This window comes from Cydia strobilella, chromosome Z, assembly GCF_947568885.1.
Source record: "Cydia strobilella chromosome Z, ilCydStro3.1, whole genome shotgun sequence".
Taxonomy (NCBI): domain Eukaryota; kingdom Metazoa; phylum Arthropoda; class Insecta; order Lepidoptera; family Tortricidae; genus Cydia; species Cydia strobilella.
The window spans coordinates 41,282,940-41,301,913 of record NC_086068.1 but is presented as its reverse complement, the minus strand read 5'-3'; the positions used below and the strand labels follow the sequence as shown (position 1 = coordinate 41,301,913).

At 39.7% G+C, this 18,974-nt stretch overlaps 1 protein-coding gene across 1 annotated transcript in view; it reads right to left on the bottom strand.

Moving 5' to 3' along the window:
* Positions 1-6,445, bottom strand: part of LOC134754881 (heparan-sulfate 6-O-sulfotransferase 2) — a 170,215-nt gene extending 163,770 nt beyond the window's left edge. Inside the window, exon 1 of the mRNA XM_063691340.1 lies at positions 5,997-6,445. Within this exon, the coding sequence (XP_063547410.1) occupies positions 5,997-6,185 (189 nt within the window). The 5' untranslated portion in view covers positions 6,186-6,445. The remainder of the gene's footprint in view (positions 1-5,996) is intronic.
* Between the last annotated feature and the right edge of the window lie 12,529 nt (positions 6,446-18,974).

The following is an 18,974-nucleotide window of genomic DNA, read 5'->3' as shown; positions in this document are numbered from 1 at the left end:
ATTAAACATGAAAAAGTTATCGGCTCGTTGGGGCCGCGATTGCTTACGCAGGACCAAAAAAGGATTCGGGTGCAAAACTCAAAGGAATGTTTGGAGCGTTTTCAGAAAAATAAAGCCGATTTTTTGCGTCGATTTGTAACAACAGATGAAACATGGGTTCATGGGCATTACTGCTTTAAAACGAAGATGGAATAAATGCTTAAAAATACACGGACACTATGTAGAAAAATAAAATCGGTTTTATCACGCTAACTTAAGTTTTTTCTTATTAGGCCGCTGTTACTTATCATCCCGCCCTCGTAGTTCACATAAGTGTCATTAGTAGCGAACGTCAGTTGGACCGTCCAACGTGTGACGTCATCACGCTCTGTTGAATTCGCACCAAATATTATGAGCGTTTCAACCGCTCCAAATTTTTCAACATTTTAAATATTGTTTAATAAAATAATGTGAAGGTTTACAAAAGTATTTTTATTTTTTTCGGTGTTCAAACGATATAAATATGATTAGAAAAATTAAAAAAAAAAACATGCAAGGAACTAATTGCAGCCGATCTCCGCAACCTAGTCCTTCCGAGGTCCCGGGTACGAATACTGATATTTTTAAGAGCTTCTGTATCAAAGCATGTATTTATCTATATATGCATGTATATCGCCGGCTCCTATACCCATAGCATAGCCTAGTTACACCTAGACAATTTTAACGATTTTGAATGTGGAACTTTCATTGAGTATTTCTCAGATAAGAGTTCAAAACTCGAATGGAATTTGTACTTGTACAAGCACGCGGGGAATAACGAGGATAGTAAACAAGGTTAATTTGCTTAGTTTGGGCCTAGGTTGAACTGTGTAAAACTGTCCGTAAATGTGGTATTTTCCATAAAAAGGGACCTTATTGTCGATGGCGCTTACGCCATTATTAACGATGCTCCGATATAAATACAATGCCGCGCGACGCTGTGCGGCGTAAGCGCCATCGACAATAAGGTCCCTTTTCATAGAAAATGCCCCAAATATATACTTATTTATTGCATTCACAAGCCCGATAATTCTGATATCTGGTTTTATATGGGTACACTACATAATTCCGAAAAATGTTATGCCGAATTTCAGAATGCCGAATTTCATTATTCCTATTTTTAAATGCTCGACCTATCAAAATTCCGACTTGAGGGTCGCAGTTCTGCCGAATTTATTCATGCCGAATTTAACGTGATGCGGCACGACAGGCACCCGTAATAATTACTAAGACGTGAGTCTTCATTTGAATATCACGAAATTCATTTTTCACCTCAGCAGCTCGAACAAGCCTACTTTCGTCACTCCCTGGAGTGAGGAAAGTGCGACTTTCCTCACTCCAGGGAGTGAAACAATGTAGCTTTTTAATTTAGTGAAGGCCATGAACTTCATACTGTACGGTACCGTACGGTCCGGTCCGGTCCGATCCGGTCCGGTCGGGTCCTGTCCTGTCTCGTCTCGTATCGTATCGTATCGTATCGTATCGTATCTTATCATATCGTACATATTATAATACTTTTTTTTCTGTTTATTCTGTGTAATTCGAAATACATTTTAACCTTTAATATGTTCTTACTACTGAGGTGAAAAATTATGTGTGCAACACGAGAGCAAAGTTATTTTACATCTCGTGTTTTTGAGTCCCTCGCTACGCTCAAGATTCTACCTTAGAATCTTTCGCTTTCTCGGGACTCAAAATAAACACTCGCAAGAAAAACCAACTTTCCTCTCTTGTTGCACAAATAACTATTTCCGACCTTACAAAAGACCGAATTTCTGAATTCCGAATTATTTTATTTCCGATCGGACAATGGTTTTTCGGAATTTAAGAATTCGGGAAACATTTTTTCGGAATAGGAACTTTAAGCTTTCGGTCAAATGACAATCGCATTTGAAATTTTCGGAAATAGCACATTCGTGGTTTTCTTCCATCGTGTTTTTAAAATCGTAATTTTGATATTTCGGACTTATAAAAAATCGAGATTATCAAAATCGTGCTTATAAAATTCGGAAAAACATATTTCGGAATATTTGGGTGTTCCCGTTTCATATACCTACCTATCTACCTACTTACACGGTGTTTTTTTTAAACTGTTAACTTTGGGGTACGGCTAAATTTACCGCCCTAAAAATGCGTAAAATGCCGAAAATTTAAAGGGCCATATGTACTGTCTAACGTTGTACAATACACGTGCGAAAAGGTAATTCGCAACTTATGTCTATTTAAAACACTCCCTTTCGGTCATGTTTTAAATTATCGCCACTCGTTGCGAATTTCCTACTTTTCGCACTTGTATCGTAATGTACTATTAATTCACCAAACAATTGAAAACTGTGACATATCAATGACATTTCGAATATCGATCGTCCGAGATAGTATTTGCGTTTAGTAGCAAATGTATGAACTCATACTAAACACTAATCAACATGTTTGTAAACAGAGGCCCTAAGGCAAGTTGAGGTCAGGTCAGGCCTAAGGAAGTGAATAAAAAATATTCATTGATTATCTCCAAAATGGAGTTAATTAGAATACCATTTCTTTGAAAAAGTTACTAAAACTAAGCTCAGGAATGCACCCTTGAAATTAACGGACTTTAAAAAAACACCGTGAATATCATTAGTCCGCCTATAATTTATCATCATCCATGAATAAGAGTGTCTAGCATAATTTGAATTTTGACGGACACAGGTACCACCAGGAATGTGTAACACCACCCACATATCCTACTTACTAAACGATATCTTGCGTTATTCAAGGCTTAACTTATTCAGTATACTGTAGTGTAGTGTAGTGTAGTGTAGTGTAGGCGGTACTGGCCAGGTGTTATCCTGTCCATTATCAATTCAAGTCGCAACCCGATGACGAGCCGTGCGCCGTGCCGAGCCCGTGCCCGATCAACCCGCTGCGCCTTATGTGGCATGGCAAAGGACACTGCAGCACGCCGCTTGTGTGAGAAGATGCAACTTATTCTTTGTCTCGACCATTGCAGTTGCTGCTAAACGCCTAACCAAATTAGGCTTGAAAGTGGAATTTCAAGTTAAGTTCCATATGTTACAAAATATAAATGTCGGTCCCTGACAACCCCACTTTGCGTTTCGCTATTTTAGTATCATATTCACACATTGTTCAATGTCAATGTTGTTTGTTGTAATAACAAATGTCAGAGTTGTGGAAATCATGAAAAAAGGTTTAGAAGTAGTATCAACTATCAACAATTAAGAAAAGGAAAGCAGCATATTTTGGACATATATATAGAAACAATAAATACAACTTACTGAAATTAATAATTGAAGGAAAAATTGAACGGAAGCGTGGTAGCGGTAAAAGGCGCACATCATGGACTGGAAATATAAGAGACAGGTTAAAAGTGAAGAGCATAGATAGACTAATTCGTATGACTGAACATATAGAGACATATAGACATATGGTCGCCGACATCCTGGACGGAGATGGCACGTGAAGAAGAAGAAACAGCTAAAATAGTTATTTACGATACAAGTGCGAAAAAGAGGAAATTCGAAACGAGTGGCGATAAATTAAAACACGACCGCAGGGAGTGTTTTAAATCGACACGAGTTGCGAATTACCTTTTCGCACGTGTATCGTACAACGTTTTACAGTACATACCATACCATACCATACCAAAAAAAAAATTACCATAGTAAAATTACTGTACATATGGTGCTACTTTTTCGCAACTAGTGCGTAAAGAGCACTTTTCGTGCATATGTCGAAAGTTTAAAGGGCCATATGTACTGTAAAACGTTGTTGTACGATACACGTGCGAAAAGGTAATTCGCAACGAAGTTCCTCTTTTCCGCACTTGTATCGTAAATAAAAAAAAATCCCCACACCAGCTAGTTAAGGCTCTCTTGATTGTTCTCTCTTGTTGAATAGAATAATTTTTGGTTTTATGGGTCAATTGCGTGGCATCAGCGTTAGACCTATCTAACAAACGAACTTATAATTTTTTATTATTTTAGGGCTTATTTAACAATATTTAAGACTATCTAGTTCCACTCTGACACTTTACACACCCAATCAATTGATTAATAAACAATTGAATCATTAATTATTCATACCAATTCTCATAGCTGTCATACTAGACGCATTTTTACACCAAAAGTCCTAGTATGCGTACAGAGATTAAATGCCAAAAAGTGTATTTAATGTTGAAATAAAGATATATATATATAAAATATTAAGACTAATTAAAGCCCTTAGGGTGCATTCTGTGTTGTAATGTAACGATGCCTAACTACTGGGATTTCGTATGTCGGTGCGACGGAGACGACGATTTTTCCTAACTTTAAAGGGCTGTCTATTTTGAACCATTTCAGATAGGTACTCCACTTTCAGAATATACGTGTTATTATTACTGTTATTTTCTGCAGCAATTATTATAAAAAAATGTATTAAAAAAAATATGGGTATATGGGAACTCATTGGAGTCGCTATGTAGGGTAATAATGGCCATCTTGAATATCTCACTTCCGGTTAAGATTTCGATTGGGCAACTGGCAAATTCGGATTCAGTGGAGTCAAATTAGGTTAAAAAACCCAGTTGCCAAAAAGTAATATGATTTGCGAGTCGCATCAAGACGGAGAGCTATTTGGGTTTTTTTTTTGTCTAGTCTACATTTAATTTAAATGATTCAAATTTCGTTGAAGGTAATTTGTACTAGTATTAGGACTGTGAGACAATAGAGCAGGGGTCACCAATTAGTTTCTTCAGGGGTCCGGTTCTTCTTTTCTCCTTGAGTTTATTAAATAGGCAAAAAAATTAAATAGGTCGGCCGTCCGGATGCGCACCGCGGTCCGCCATTTGGTGACCCCTGCAATACAGGGTAAATTTTTGTTGTGGAATTATATTCTTGAATACTACATTTTCTCTATTGTTACATTGGTAAGTGAATAATTTCAGAGTTTTGAACATTGTATTTATATACATATAACCAGATGCCATAGACAATAATATTCATAATCCTCAGAATTCATTGAGTAACCATAGAAATTCAGATTCGTTCTTAATTTAAGCTAGTGTGTGATAGCACTAAAAGCATGATATCAACAGCACAGACAAGTTATGTCCGCAAAAAACATTTTGGTGGGAAAATGGAAAAAATTTCATTGTATAATTCAATTTCACTATTTGTTGTAGTTTATTGTACTTTATTTCATTGCATGTTTGAGTAAAGCGCTATATGTACCTATACACTTCAGGGTGAAAAGGGCTTGCCAGCCTCATATCCCTATCCTATTTGGCCGGCAAGCCCTTTTTACCCGGCCTCTGCAGTAATATACTATTCATTGTTACCCTTCAAATTATAAAAACAATATATCTTAGAACACGAAATATTTAATTCGCTAGCAGATATCAATATCATATCCATTTTAAGAGCATTGTTTGCTAACTCAGTATTTAGACTATAGTAACACAGTGGATAATAAAATAGTAGCAATTTTTGCTCATATACATACCTACTGCAACAGCAAGGAGACAATTTATTAATATAAAATAAATAACCAAAAAGAGGTAAACAACAACACGTCGCAATGCAATCATAAAGTTATGTGTGAGGCATCCTTCAATCAGTCAATGCAATCATAAAGTTATGTGTGAGTGTGAGGCATCCTTCAATCAGTCAATGGCAAATTTGATTTACATTACTTATCAGAAAAGTGGCCTTACTTAATCAATCTAGCAATCCAATCCATTGCACACAAATTGTTGTAGTTTCACTCACTATTATTTTTAGTCGCTTTTGGCTTTTTTGGGATATGTCTCACGATGGTTTAAGTTCGACAAATTGTTATTGTTAGGCACACTTTTGTTTTGCTATAAGTAGCTATCCAATACCATCAAGTGTTTATATTATAAAGCGATAAAGTTTCATTCCACGTATCAAACTTAATAATTCGGCTATATAAAGTTGAATCTTATGAACAACAGTGAAAGTAATAACAAAATATCTTACCTGATCTGGGCAGAAATATCCAAAAGCAACCATTCCGAACAGAGAGAGTAGTAAACAGAACAGTATTATTTTTCGTAGTTTCGATCTTGGCTCCATTTTCTTAATTTCGTAGACACCACTCGGCAGCAGCAAAGCAAAATCACTGTCTACTTGCACCGACACACTTTTTTGCATTTCGGTTGGATGCATGTCTCATTTTTATTAAAATATCTCAAAGAAGCACATAAGACTTTCGTAGTTTACTTGCGTTTTATCACATCATAACAATATGTAATGTCAACCTTACATAGTAGAAGTCTTGACTATAATTTCTTGATAAGTTCGATTTCTAAAACACTCTTGGTAAACGTATTTTATTAGTTCATAAATGCACGTATCAAAAGCGTGATAGGTTAAAACTAACGCAAGATTAAATACAACTATCGATGTCCATGATCACTTGATCAGCCGACGAACGTGAACTGGCTGATATAACCGACCGTTCGACCCGTTCGTTCAGTGTTCTGTTCATTTCGTTTCGTTCACTACACTGAGTGGATCAGTGGAATACAAATACAAAAACCTACACTACTCACACTACTATCACGCAGATGGCTATTCGTCGGGGACCGAAGGCGAGCGGTGTTGTATCTCCTTTCGTCGTTAATTTAACTAGGCGGTATAGAGCAGGATAGAATATTTACTAAACTGAGGAAAATCAAAGTGAGACCAAGCGACTCAAGCGAGATGAATAATGTTGTCCTTCATCATTCGCGTACTCAGAATAATAACTAAAGCATAGAAGCCGGGCAAAAATGCTTCGCAAATATGTATACCCGTGCTTTACTTCCTTACGAATTAGATAATGTGTCGAAAAGAGATGCATATATGCTTGTTATTTCTCATTTACGTACGGTGTCATAAGTTTGATAATTTGCTAGAGATGTAACTGTGTTGACTTTTTATATCGATAAATTATGCATAAGTTTATGTGCCGTGTAAAAGAATAATCACGAAATTGGCAAATTGATAATAGTCTGGCTAATGAAAGTTGAACCTGAAAAAACGCGGCAATTTCAAGAAATCTGTAGCAGGCGGCTCGTTGAATACAAGGATTGCATAACTTTTATACTTTTTATAATTTTCATATTCTAAAAATCATAAAATGTATAAAAACTATGCAATCCTTGGAATCAAAGAGCCGCCTGATATTAGGATTAATGCATGTACCTAATATAGCTTTTATCTCATTTGCAGTCTACCACTCAGAACCGTCTAACTATACCTCTCGTTTTTTTTATCATTAGAAAAAAGGCGAGCGATCTTAACGTCTTTTTATCGAAAAACACTGAAAATAAGTCACAACAAATATAATATACGATCATTTACATACTTTTGCTTTTATAAGTCAAATATTGCTATATTTATAAAAAAAACTTGTCAATAAAAAGACACGTGGAAATGGTTTACCTTTTTTTCCAATGCTAAAAGACTAAGTACTTATAGTTTATTCGGGTTCCGTACCCAAAGGGTAAAAACGGGACCCTATTACTAATACTTCGCTGTCCGTCTGTCTGTCACCAGGCTGTATCTCATGAACCGTGATAGCTAGACAGTTACAATTTTCACAGATGATGTATTTCTGTTGCCGCTATAACAAATACTAAAAAGTACGGAACCCTTGGTGCGCGCGTCCGACCCGCACTTGACCGGTTTTTAGTATTATACTATAGTCTGGCAAACACAATCTGTCAGAAAGTAAGAACAAAGAAAACTATAGGTACAGTCGCTGGCAAAAATATCGATCCAGACAAATGGCTCAAAAATATGTGAACACGATTTTATTGTCTGAGCGTACACATATTTTTGAGACTTTGGGAATGTATATATATTTATGCCCTTGACTGTACTCATCAATTAAAATGAGACAGTCCTGGGCCAAACTATAAGAAAGCTGTAAATGTCGATAGGTTATTGATCTGAGGTCGATACATCACTATGCCAAAAATATAACCTTTCATACTTAGCAGAAAAGTTCGAAAATATATGCAAAAATCTATACAGACTTGAATGCAAGTAATAATTACATAAACAACATATCAATTTCAATGTTTAGGGTCAGGTCCTATAAATTAATTTCTTCAAAATTGAACAAAACTCACCGACTAAAGGTTATCGGTTCGTGCGTATGTTCTTTTCTTCCTGTATGCGATTTACAGCCCTCGATCACACAAGACATTATCACAAAGGGAACTTCAAACCATTACAAATAAAATCTCAGCACGTTTTTCAACAATCTTTCAGGAATAGCAACAATATAATTAAAATAAACCAAGATGACCGCTGAAATTCCTGAAATATTTCAACTAAAATAATACGATTATGTCAAGTTGTTACAGTTGACACCTACCTGTGAAATAACGAACATATATTTTATTTGACTGGATTATATTAGAACCACATAGAACCATTTGACATTTTCCTTAGTTCATCTTATGACAATACTGAAAAAAACGAAAGAACTTGCGGATTGTTGTCTCACTCACTCATAGACAATAGTTATTTGTGTAACAAGAAAGTTAGTTTTTCTTGCGAGTGTTTATTTTGAGTCCCGAGAAAGCGAAAGATTCTAAGGTAGAATCTTGAGCGTAGCGAGGGACTCAAAAACACCAGATGTAAAATAACTTTGCTCTCGTGTTGCACACGTAATTTTTCACCTCAGTAGTGAGAACATATTAAAGGTAAAAATGTATTTCGAATTACACAGAATAAACAGAAAAAAAAAGTATTATAATATGTACGATACGATAAGATACGATACGACACGATACCGGACCGTACCGTACCGTACCATAAGAAAAAATGTAATCCTATTTACGCAGTAAATGTACGACCACACTCACCGCAGGTCAGCACCCCTCCGACAAAATTATAGTTTATGACCGCAGGTGGTCGGGCCTTTAACTGGTCACGCTTCGCGTCGAGTTCGACTCTCCTCTGCTCTTCGAAGGCCTGCACTTTTAATTTGTACTCACTGTATGCCTCCACTTCGGCCGATCTTGTGCCGAAGTCTCCCAGTGCAATGGTTCAATGTCATATCTCCGCATGTGTCGCTTCAGCACATCTTTGTAGCGCAGAAGTTGGCTGCCCTGTTTCCGCTTCCCACTTTGCAACTCTGAGTATAAGATGCGCTTAGCAACTCTGCCATTAGACATACGGGAGACATGACCACACCATCGCAGCTGTCGCCGCATTAGATAGGCTTCAATGCCGCTGACATTAGCACGACGTAGAACCTCGGTGTTCCTGACACGATCTGACCAAGAGATGTTCATAATTAAGGTGAAACCTATCCAATGCACGAATGTGTTTTCGGTAGAGACACCACGTTTCAGAGGCATACAGGAGATTGGGCAGAACTATTGCCATGTACACAGATACCTTTGTCTGGAACTTAATGTCATGTGACCGGAACACCTTGACGTGCAGTTTGCCGAAGGCAGCGGCAGCCGCTCTGATTCTGCTGTTAATTTCTTCGTCAAGATGGCACTTGGATGTTATTGTGCTCCCCAGATATCTTAAGAGTCGTCGCCGAGCCTGACGTCAATGGGCGCTAGTGTCTCCAACCCCATGATTTCGGTTTTCTTGACACTGATTTTAAGGCCGAAGCGCTGACAAGACTCATTGAGGCTCGTCATAAGCGTTTGTAAGCTATCTGGGGAATCCGCCACAAAGCAAATGTCGTCTGCGTACATTATCTCCGTAATAGTAGCTTGAGATACTTTCGTGCGCGCCTTTAGTCGCGCTAGATTAAACACACTGCCATCAGTGCGAAAACGAATACGGATGCCATCCGCTAACGTTTGTAAGGCATCTCTGACGACAACAGCAAAGTAAATTGCGAAAAGAGTTGGTGCCAAAACGCATCCTTGCTTGACGCCACAAGTGACACCAAAGTATTTAGAATTTTCGCCTCTAACGCTGGCACAGCATTGCATGCCGTCGTGCAGAAGTCTAATGAGCCTGACAAACTTAGCCGTGCACCCCCGCTTCGCTAGCACCGTCCACAAGGCTTCACGAGGCACGCTGTCAAAAGCTTTCTCAAGGTCAACAAAGCAAAGAAATAGTGGCTGACCTTGTTGTTGTAATAAAAGTATGAAGTTCATGGCCTTCACTAAATTAAAAAGCTACATTGTTTCACTCCCTGGAGTGAGGAAAGTCGCACTTTCCTCACTCCAGGGAGTGACGAAAGTAGGCTTGTTCGAGCTGCTGAGGTGAAAATAGTTATTTGTGCAACAAGAGAGGAAAGTTGGTTTTTCTTGCGAGTGTTTATTTTGAGTCCCGAGAAAGCGAAAGATTCTATAATTGATTCACGAGCGAAGTGAGTGATTCTAAGGTAGAATCTTGAGCGTAGCGAGGGACTCAAAAACACGAGATGTATAATAACTTTGCTCTCGTGTTGCACACATAATTTTTCACCTCAGTAGTGAGAACATATTAAAGGTTAAAATGTATTTCGAATTACACAGAATAAACAGAAAAAAAAGTATTATAATATGTACGATACGATAAGATACGATACGTTACGAGACGAGACCGGACCGGACCGGACCGGACCGTACCTTACCATACCGTACCGTACAGTACCTAGAAAAAAAAAAACATAGTCGTACATAAAAAAAAAGGAATAAAAGTATGAAGTTCATGGCCTTCACTAAATTAAAAAGCTACATTGTTTCACTCCCTGGAGTGAGGAAAGTCGCACTTTCCTCACTCCAGGGAGTGACGAAAGTAGGCTTGTTCGAGCTGCTGAGGTGAAAAAGTAATAGCGTGTTGTGAATACGATATCTTTTACCAAGCTTTTATTTTTGCCCGGCTTCTTTGCTTTAGTTATTATTCTGAGTTCGCGTACGTTATTCAATAGTGTAGCCACTTCAAAAAAATTAAGTGTAACTTAAAATAGTCGTTCACGTCATTAAAAAAAAAACTTTTAGTCACAGAACAATAAAAAAGCGCTGGTGGCCTAGCTGTAAGAGCGTGCGACTTTCAATCCGGAGGTCGCGGGTTCAAACCAATGAGTTTTTCAGAACTTATGTACGAAATATCATTTGATATTTACCAGTTGCCTTTCGGTGAAGGAAAACATCGTGCGGATGAGGATACCGGACTAATCCCAATAAGGCCTAGTTTCGCCTCTGGGTTGGAAGGTCAGATGGCAGTCGCTTTCGTAAAAACTAGCCTACGTCAATTCTTGGGATGAGTTGTCAAGCAGACCCCAGGCTCCCATGAGCCGTGGCAAAATGCCGGGATAGCGCGGGGAAGAAGAGAGTCACTGAGAACAATACCCAAAGAGTAAAGTAAGTACTTATAATAACTTCATGATAATAGGCATAGAGTAACTTATACGGAGTTATATCTATCTTTGATAATGTATCTATCTTTGCCACAGTAAATTCACTGCCATCTATAGACACACGATTCAAACTAAAAATGAAGATGTATAATAATACCATAATAGTACATTATGATACAAGTGTGATAAGTTGGTCACTACACACGAGGCGATATTGTGCGCGCGAGCTGTAAGCGAGCGCGCAATAAGAAAGCCGATGTGTGTAATGACCAATGCACACGCGTTTCATACGACGTTTTTCAACACACTTGCGAGAAAAAAATAGTAGATTGTGTCACAAGGGAGCAAAATGACATATTTACGGTGAGGGCGTACAACTGAATCCTAAACGAAGCGAAGGATTCAAGTGTTAACGCCCAAGGTGAAAATAATTTTGCTACCATGTGACACATACTGCTTTTCACATCACCTATGAGGAAATTACATACATATATGAGGTTTCAAAACATTATTATTTTAAGCAAAGATCGATAGGGACAAAGTGCCAAAAATATGTATACACGACCTTAGTATAGGTACAACGTACTTCTGGCACTGTCCGTATCGATATTTTCAGACGTGACTGTACTGACAAATTAAAAGTACCTATAGCTCATTATGTACCTAATATATTTTTAAAGACAGCAGTAAGCCGAGCACATGATTGGCGCGACAGTATCTCGCCGCGAGATAGACTACCCGTCTTTTACTAAATGTATAAATTAAAGAGGGACGGGTAGTCTATGTAGCGGCGAGATACTCTCGCGCCTATCATGAGCTAGCCCGTCTACAAACACCTAAAATGATACAATGAAAATCAAGTACATTATTTTTGTAGATTTTTCTGGTAACAAATTAGCTCTTACCCCTTTGAACCAAATCTTCGGAAGAACACTATGAAGACTGATATCACTTATACATATTTATTATTATAAAGTTATTGATTTAAACTAAGTATATACAAATTTATACAGAATACAGAACCGCATAATTATGCTTTGTGAAATATTAAATTTGTACAAAACTTTTTAAAATAAACTTTTTAAATTGCATAGACAAGTATGGCTGCGTTTAAGGAGACCTAAAATGTCAAAATAAAAATTAAATTATTAATGTTTTTTACGTTTCTTTGTAAATACTACGCTAATTAATTAATTTACTTAATTTAAATATGCTATTAATTAATTTAAAATACGCTAATTACATTTATTGTTTACAATTACAACAAAATATTATTTAAGTTAGAAAAATTGTATGCACGCAATCGATTATAAAGAATTTGTTTTCGATTATATGCATACTAATTTCATATGTCTTTGTGTCAATATTTCATACTGGCAACAAATTGTCCTTGAACAGAAAAGTGCCACTTTGATCCCTCCTAGCAGGGAAGAAAAGTTCCCTTTTCGAATAGGTGATGTGAAAAGAAACTTTCATATTAATCAAATTTTAATACTTAAAACAATTATTATTGTGTGTTTCATTTGTCATACTCGTGCCGGCCGGCCCTCGCTCGCCCCGGCCGCGGGCGGCGCGGCAGGCGGGCCGGCCGGGCCGCGCACTGCGCAGGCGGTCGGGCGCGCCGGGGCCCGCCAGTCCGACCAATTAAAGAAGGCTCCCTTTCTATGCATATTATTAGCAATCAGTTAGCTTCTTAACTCAGTCGGATAATATAATGAAAAAGCACGAGTGGAATAATACGCGTGTTTAATATCTAGGATTATGAGCCAAAAATCGGTGGAATAAAAAGGTCGTTTTGAGAAAGTGTGTTGAAAAATGTATGTATATTATTATTATTATATTGTTTAATACACTAGCAGCTGAAAGCTGATGCGTGTATATCACTGCACTTGTTTTTTTTTTACTATAAGTCTATTAGTGTTCATTTTGTTAGTTGTTTTAAGTGTTTGTCAAGTCTGTTTTTAAAGGTGTTCACTGAAGGAGCACATGTCACTGCTTCTGGTAATTTATTCCATTTATTTTGCATTAATTATTTTTATATGATTTTGACCCATGTTCTTTCACTGATATGCGTTAAAATTGTTTAATAACAAACTAAAGCGTCAAAGCCATCTATACGAGAGTAGGCCAAAGGTAGTGGCGCCATCTGATCGAGAATCAAATTTTCTTGATTTTCGAGGCACGTTTTTTCCTTAGACTGTATCCATCTAATACGCAGTTATATCTGACAGCGTATCGGACAGCGACCGTGGTCCGGTCACTATATTTCTTTCTAGCTCTCAGCTGCGTCCTTAAGAGTCCGCAGCAAGCTCGGCTCTCCATACAAACGTAGTTACGCTCTCATTTTAAAACGACTAGCTAGATTGCTTTGAAACTTTTACAATAGGATATGCCTGTAATTAGTTTATGTAGCTTCGGATACCATACTAAGTTAAAAAAATACAGCGATTTTATTTTTTTCAAAAACTTGTTTTTGCTCTATTTCGTTTGTTTTATAAGCTGGAGCTATATTAACTACTACTCCCCCGCCGAGACCGTTGCTACGGTCGATAGTCAAGCAGATGGGGCGGAAAGTGTACGGTTCGACCGCTACGTGTTCTCCTTTCTGCAGTTTGTTCCCGTTCTAGCGGTGGATTATTGGGAGCAGATGCGGGTAGCTGCGGAATCACTGGCGTGTTAGGCGTAGCGCTGCTGTGGCCGAGATTTCCCCAATCATCCTCAGACATATACGCTGGCTTGAGCCTGTCTATAGTGACAGTGCATGCTTTCCCGGCTATCTCTATTTTAAATGTTTTGCTTCCTCTATGCAAAACCTTATATGGGCCAGTGTACGGTGATTCCAGTGATCCTTTGACAGGTCCATGTCGTAGAAAAACATAATCTGCGGAGCTGAGGTCTTTCGGGATATAGAACGGCATCTGCGAGTGACGAGTGCCTGGAACTGGCATGATTTTAGATATATGGTTGCGTAGCCTGGCCACAAAATTGCAGTAGTCCACTGTAGTGTTTTCTGAAGGCTTGAAAAGGTAGGTAGGCGCAATGGCTCGCCATATACGAGCTCTGCCGCCGAAGACTGGATGTCTTCTTTCCAAGCACTGCGGATTCCGAGGAGTACCAACGGTAAAGCTTCTACCCAGTGCGTGTTGGTATGGCACATTATGGCTGCTTTTAACTGTCGATGGAGACGTTCGACCATTCCATTGCACGCCGGATGGTAAGAAGTTGTTGGTCGATGCTCAGACCCAAGGATTGCCGCCAAACTTCGGAAAAGCTCGCATTCAAATTGTCTGCCTCTGTCCGTGGTGATTCTTGTAGGACAGCCAAAGCGGGCGACCCAGCCTGATATAAAGGCTAGTGCACAGGTCTCCGCAGTGATGTCGGCCAATGGATATGCTTCAGGCCAACGCGTAAAGCGATCGATGACCGTGAGGCAGTACCTGAAACCACAAGAAAAGGGTAATGGCGCTACTATGTCCATGTGGACATGTGAAAAACGATGAGATGGAGTGGAGAATGATGAGATGGGAGATGAAGTGTGACGTGAAATTTTGTTCTTTTGGCAATCTGCGCATTCTCTAGCCCACAATCGGCAATCATTCCTGATGCCAAGCCAAACGAATCTTTGCGCTACCAGGCGGATGGTCCCTTTTACGCCTGGGTGGCTCAGCCTGTGTACTGCGTCAAATACCTTTCGCCGGAAAGTTTCCGTTATATATGGTCTCGGGTATGCTGTTGAGACATCGCAGTACACTTCGGTATCGGAGTCAGGGATTCTCAATTTCTTTAGGTTCAGCCCTGTGCCGTGTTGTAGTAGTTTACGTAATTCTCTATCTCCATCTTGAGAATTTGCCAGAGCTTTGTAATCAATCACATAACCACCAATCTCTTCCACTCTGGACAAACAGTCTGCCACAACATTTAGCTTCCCTGCCACATATTGTATGTCTGTGCTAAATTGAGAAATAAAATCCAAGTAGCGGAATTGTCTAGGAGAGCATTTGTCTCTTGTTGAGGAGAAAGCATAAGTTAGGGGTTTGTGGTCCGTGTAAATAGTGAATGGCCTGGCCTCAACCATATGACGGAAATGCCTGATAGCGTCATATATGGCCAGCAGTTCTCTATCATATGGACTATATTTCTTTTGCGATGGTTTCAGACGACGAGAAAAGAATGCTAGAGGTTCCCAAGCTCCAGGTGTTACTCGTTGTTGTAGTACAGCACCAATAGAGGTATCTGAGGCGTCAGAGTGGATGGCCAACTCAACGTCTGTCCGAGGATGAGCTAGGGTAGCAGCTCGAGAAAGTCCTTTTTTGCATGCCTCGAAAGCTTTCACCATTTCCTGTGTCAGCTCGATGTCCTGCGTAAGTTTCTTCTTTGGGCCAGACAGTACGACATTTAAGGGTGCTTGCAGTTCTGAAGCGCCTGGCACGAATCTCCTATAAAAATTAAACATGCCAAGGAATCTGCGGAGTTCTCGGACATTTTTAGGTGCAGGATAATCCAACATCGCCTGAACTTTGGTCTCGAGGGGTTGGATCTCTTATGCTGAAACTTTATGCCCGAGAAAAGTAATTTCTGCCACTCCAAATTCACATTTAGCTGTATTAATGAGGACACCGTAATCTTGCAGGCGCTGGAATAACGCGTGAAGTGTTCGTGTTCTTCTATGTTGGAGGAGAAAATTAAGATGTCATCCAAATACCCGTAGCAAAAATCAAAACCTCTGAGTATTCATCCATAAATCGCTGGAACGTTTGTGCAGCATTTTGGAGGCCAAACGTCATGTACGGAAAATGGAACAGCCCAAAGGGGGTTATAATGGCGGTCTTTGGAATATCATCGGGATTTACCGGAATCTGATTGTACGCTTTGACGAGGTCAACTTTTGAAAATACTTTGCTTCCTGTCAGCTGCTGTGTAAAGTCCTGAATGTGTCGTATTGGGTACTTGTCTGGGATGGTACGTGCATTAAGGGCTCTATAGTCACCGCATGGGCGCCAGCCGGCATCCTTTTTAGAAACGAGGTGTAACGGGGACGACCATGAGCTCTCGGACCTGCAAGCTGTGCCAATTTCGAGCATGGCTTCAAATTCTTTCTGGGCTATTTTCAGGCGATCCGGTGGAAGGCGTCGCGGTCTGCTTGAAACTGGCGGTCCGGGTGTAGTGCGAATATGATGCATGGTATTATGCTTGGGAGTACTATGCATGCCAGCTGGGCGTGTAATAGCAGGGTACTGACACAAAATGTTATGGTACCTCGACTCCCCTGACATTACTTTCACTGATGCGATGGATTCTGCTGACGGTTGAGGTGGGGCCGTGATGCACAACGTCGTTAAGTTATCTATCAACCGCTGGTTTCTGCAATCGACTACTATATTGTAGAATGCCAGAAAATCAACGCCAATGATCGGCTTGGATACGTCGGCAACAACAAAATTCCAGTTGTAAATCCGACGGAGCCCCAGGTCCAGTTGTAATTGTATCGAGCCGTATGTGTGTATTATTGAACCGTTAGCAGCAAAAAGCTCATAATTAGATTTTGCGCGAGTTCCTCTAATTAATGTGCGCGGGTATACGCACAAGTCTGATCCTGTATCTACTAGGAAAAGTGCTTTAGAGGTATGGTCCAATACAAAAAGGCGGCCCAGTTTAATATGGCAGCCGTTGGGCGCTAATTTCGGCTGCCGCTGAAGTTTTCCGCTCCTGGGTAACCGCAAGGCCTAGTACAGCGGGTAGCTCTATCGCCGAATCGGTTATGGTACCAGCATATGGATTGATCTCTGGGCCTCGACGTGAAACGTTCCTGACGGCGGCTAGACATAAACGGCGCTCGACTGCCGCGGAAACCAGATCTTGATGTGTGCGGAGGATTTCCAGCCTTTAAGGCAGCAACTTCTGTCATTTGTCTTGCAATTTCGGTCATTTGTCTTGCAATTTCGGATATCTCCGTGCCATGAGTGGTACTACCCAACGCATGGACCTGCAGAGCCTGAGGGGCGACGTCGTGTACCTTGTCCGCTGATTCAGCTAAGTCTTCTAACGAAGCTTTGATTTGGGACGTAGTAAGCGCCCGCAGGTTGCCTGGTAATCGGCTTGTCCATACAGTTTTCAGGAAATCTTCCGGTATGTCCTCACCTGCCAACGCGCGTAAGTGTCGTAGAAACTGTGATGGCTTTCTATCACCTAGTTCTTCGTGTTTCATTAATTGTATAAACTTTTGTTCTTTAGACACAGAGATCCTCGATATGAGCTGCGATTTTATCTTATCATATTTATTGTTAGCTGGTGGGTTGCTAATAATATCTTTCACCTCTACGGCGTACTTATGCTCCAACTGACCGATGACATGATTAAATTTAGTTGTGTCACTTGATATTCCGGCGAGGTCGAACTGGGCTTCCATTTGCGAGAACCATAATGCAGGTTCTTCTGGCCAAAACGGCGGGGTGCGTACAGTGACTTTTACATACCACACAAGGGGTTTCGGCAGCGGTCTTGTTTTCATCCGTCATCTTTTATGATTGCTTGTAATATTTATTATGCGATACTGTTTTAATCGGGGTCACCAATATAGGAGACCTACTGGTGGAATCGAATAAAACTTCCCGTTATTATAAATCTCCTATAATTAGTAAATAAATACATTAACATTCAAATGACACGGAAAATCAGCGATTGTTTCTGAACGTCATGCTTCAACTTCCAAACCATAGACGTGTGGCCAAAAAGGCCAGATAAACCAGGCCGCCACAGTTTGTCAAAGGACTGTCTCATTTCAAACATAGACAGAGATAATCATACTATCTTTGTTTTACCCAAAAGAAAAGGATGAGTAGGTATAGTTTTTTTTGTTCTTATTTACTGACAATTTGGTTTGACCAACTATAACTACACGCATAGATAGATATACCTTATGTCATTGTATGTGCCAAGTTTCATTACAGTTCAACACGTAGTTTTAAAATGAGAACGAAACTCCGTTTGTATGGGAAGGTGAAATTCGGCCGAACTTGCTCTCTCTCTATCATTCTTCCATATTAGTGCGACAGTGACAGCTGCGTTTCTTTCGCTACGGATCGGAAACGAAAGGCATGCGGGCTACACACCCTGGTTACAATAATAAACAAAATCGTTGCATATTTAAGAGAAGTTAAAGGCGTTATAATTTTTTGGCATGATATAGAAAAACTATTCTATTGGAGCGTCAGTCATCATGAGGTAGCTATCTATAAGTAACCTTTAACAGAAGCATAGAAAACTGCTGTCTAAACGCGAATTATACTTACAGCATAACTTGGTGAAAACATGAAAAATTTAAATTATATTAATGCTTTCACCCATCGCGAAACAATGGTTCTGGACACTTAGGAGGCTTGCGTGGAGTCGAAGCCAACACGTAGAGGCCCTTTTGACACTTACACCGAGCGGTTGCTGGTAAAGTGGTACGTTTTGATTGAGAACGCCACAATAGTTATTTGTTATACAAGGGTGCAAAGTTGTATTTTACCCGCGAGTGTGGAATTGAAACATGAGCAAGCGAAAGGATTCTATAGTTGAACCACGAGCGAAGCGAGTGGTTCTAAAATAGAATCCTGAGCGTAGCGAGTGTTTCAACACACGAGAAGTAAAATACATTTGCACCC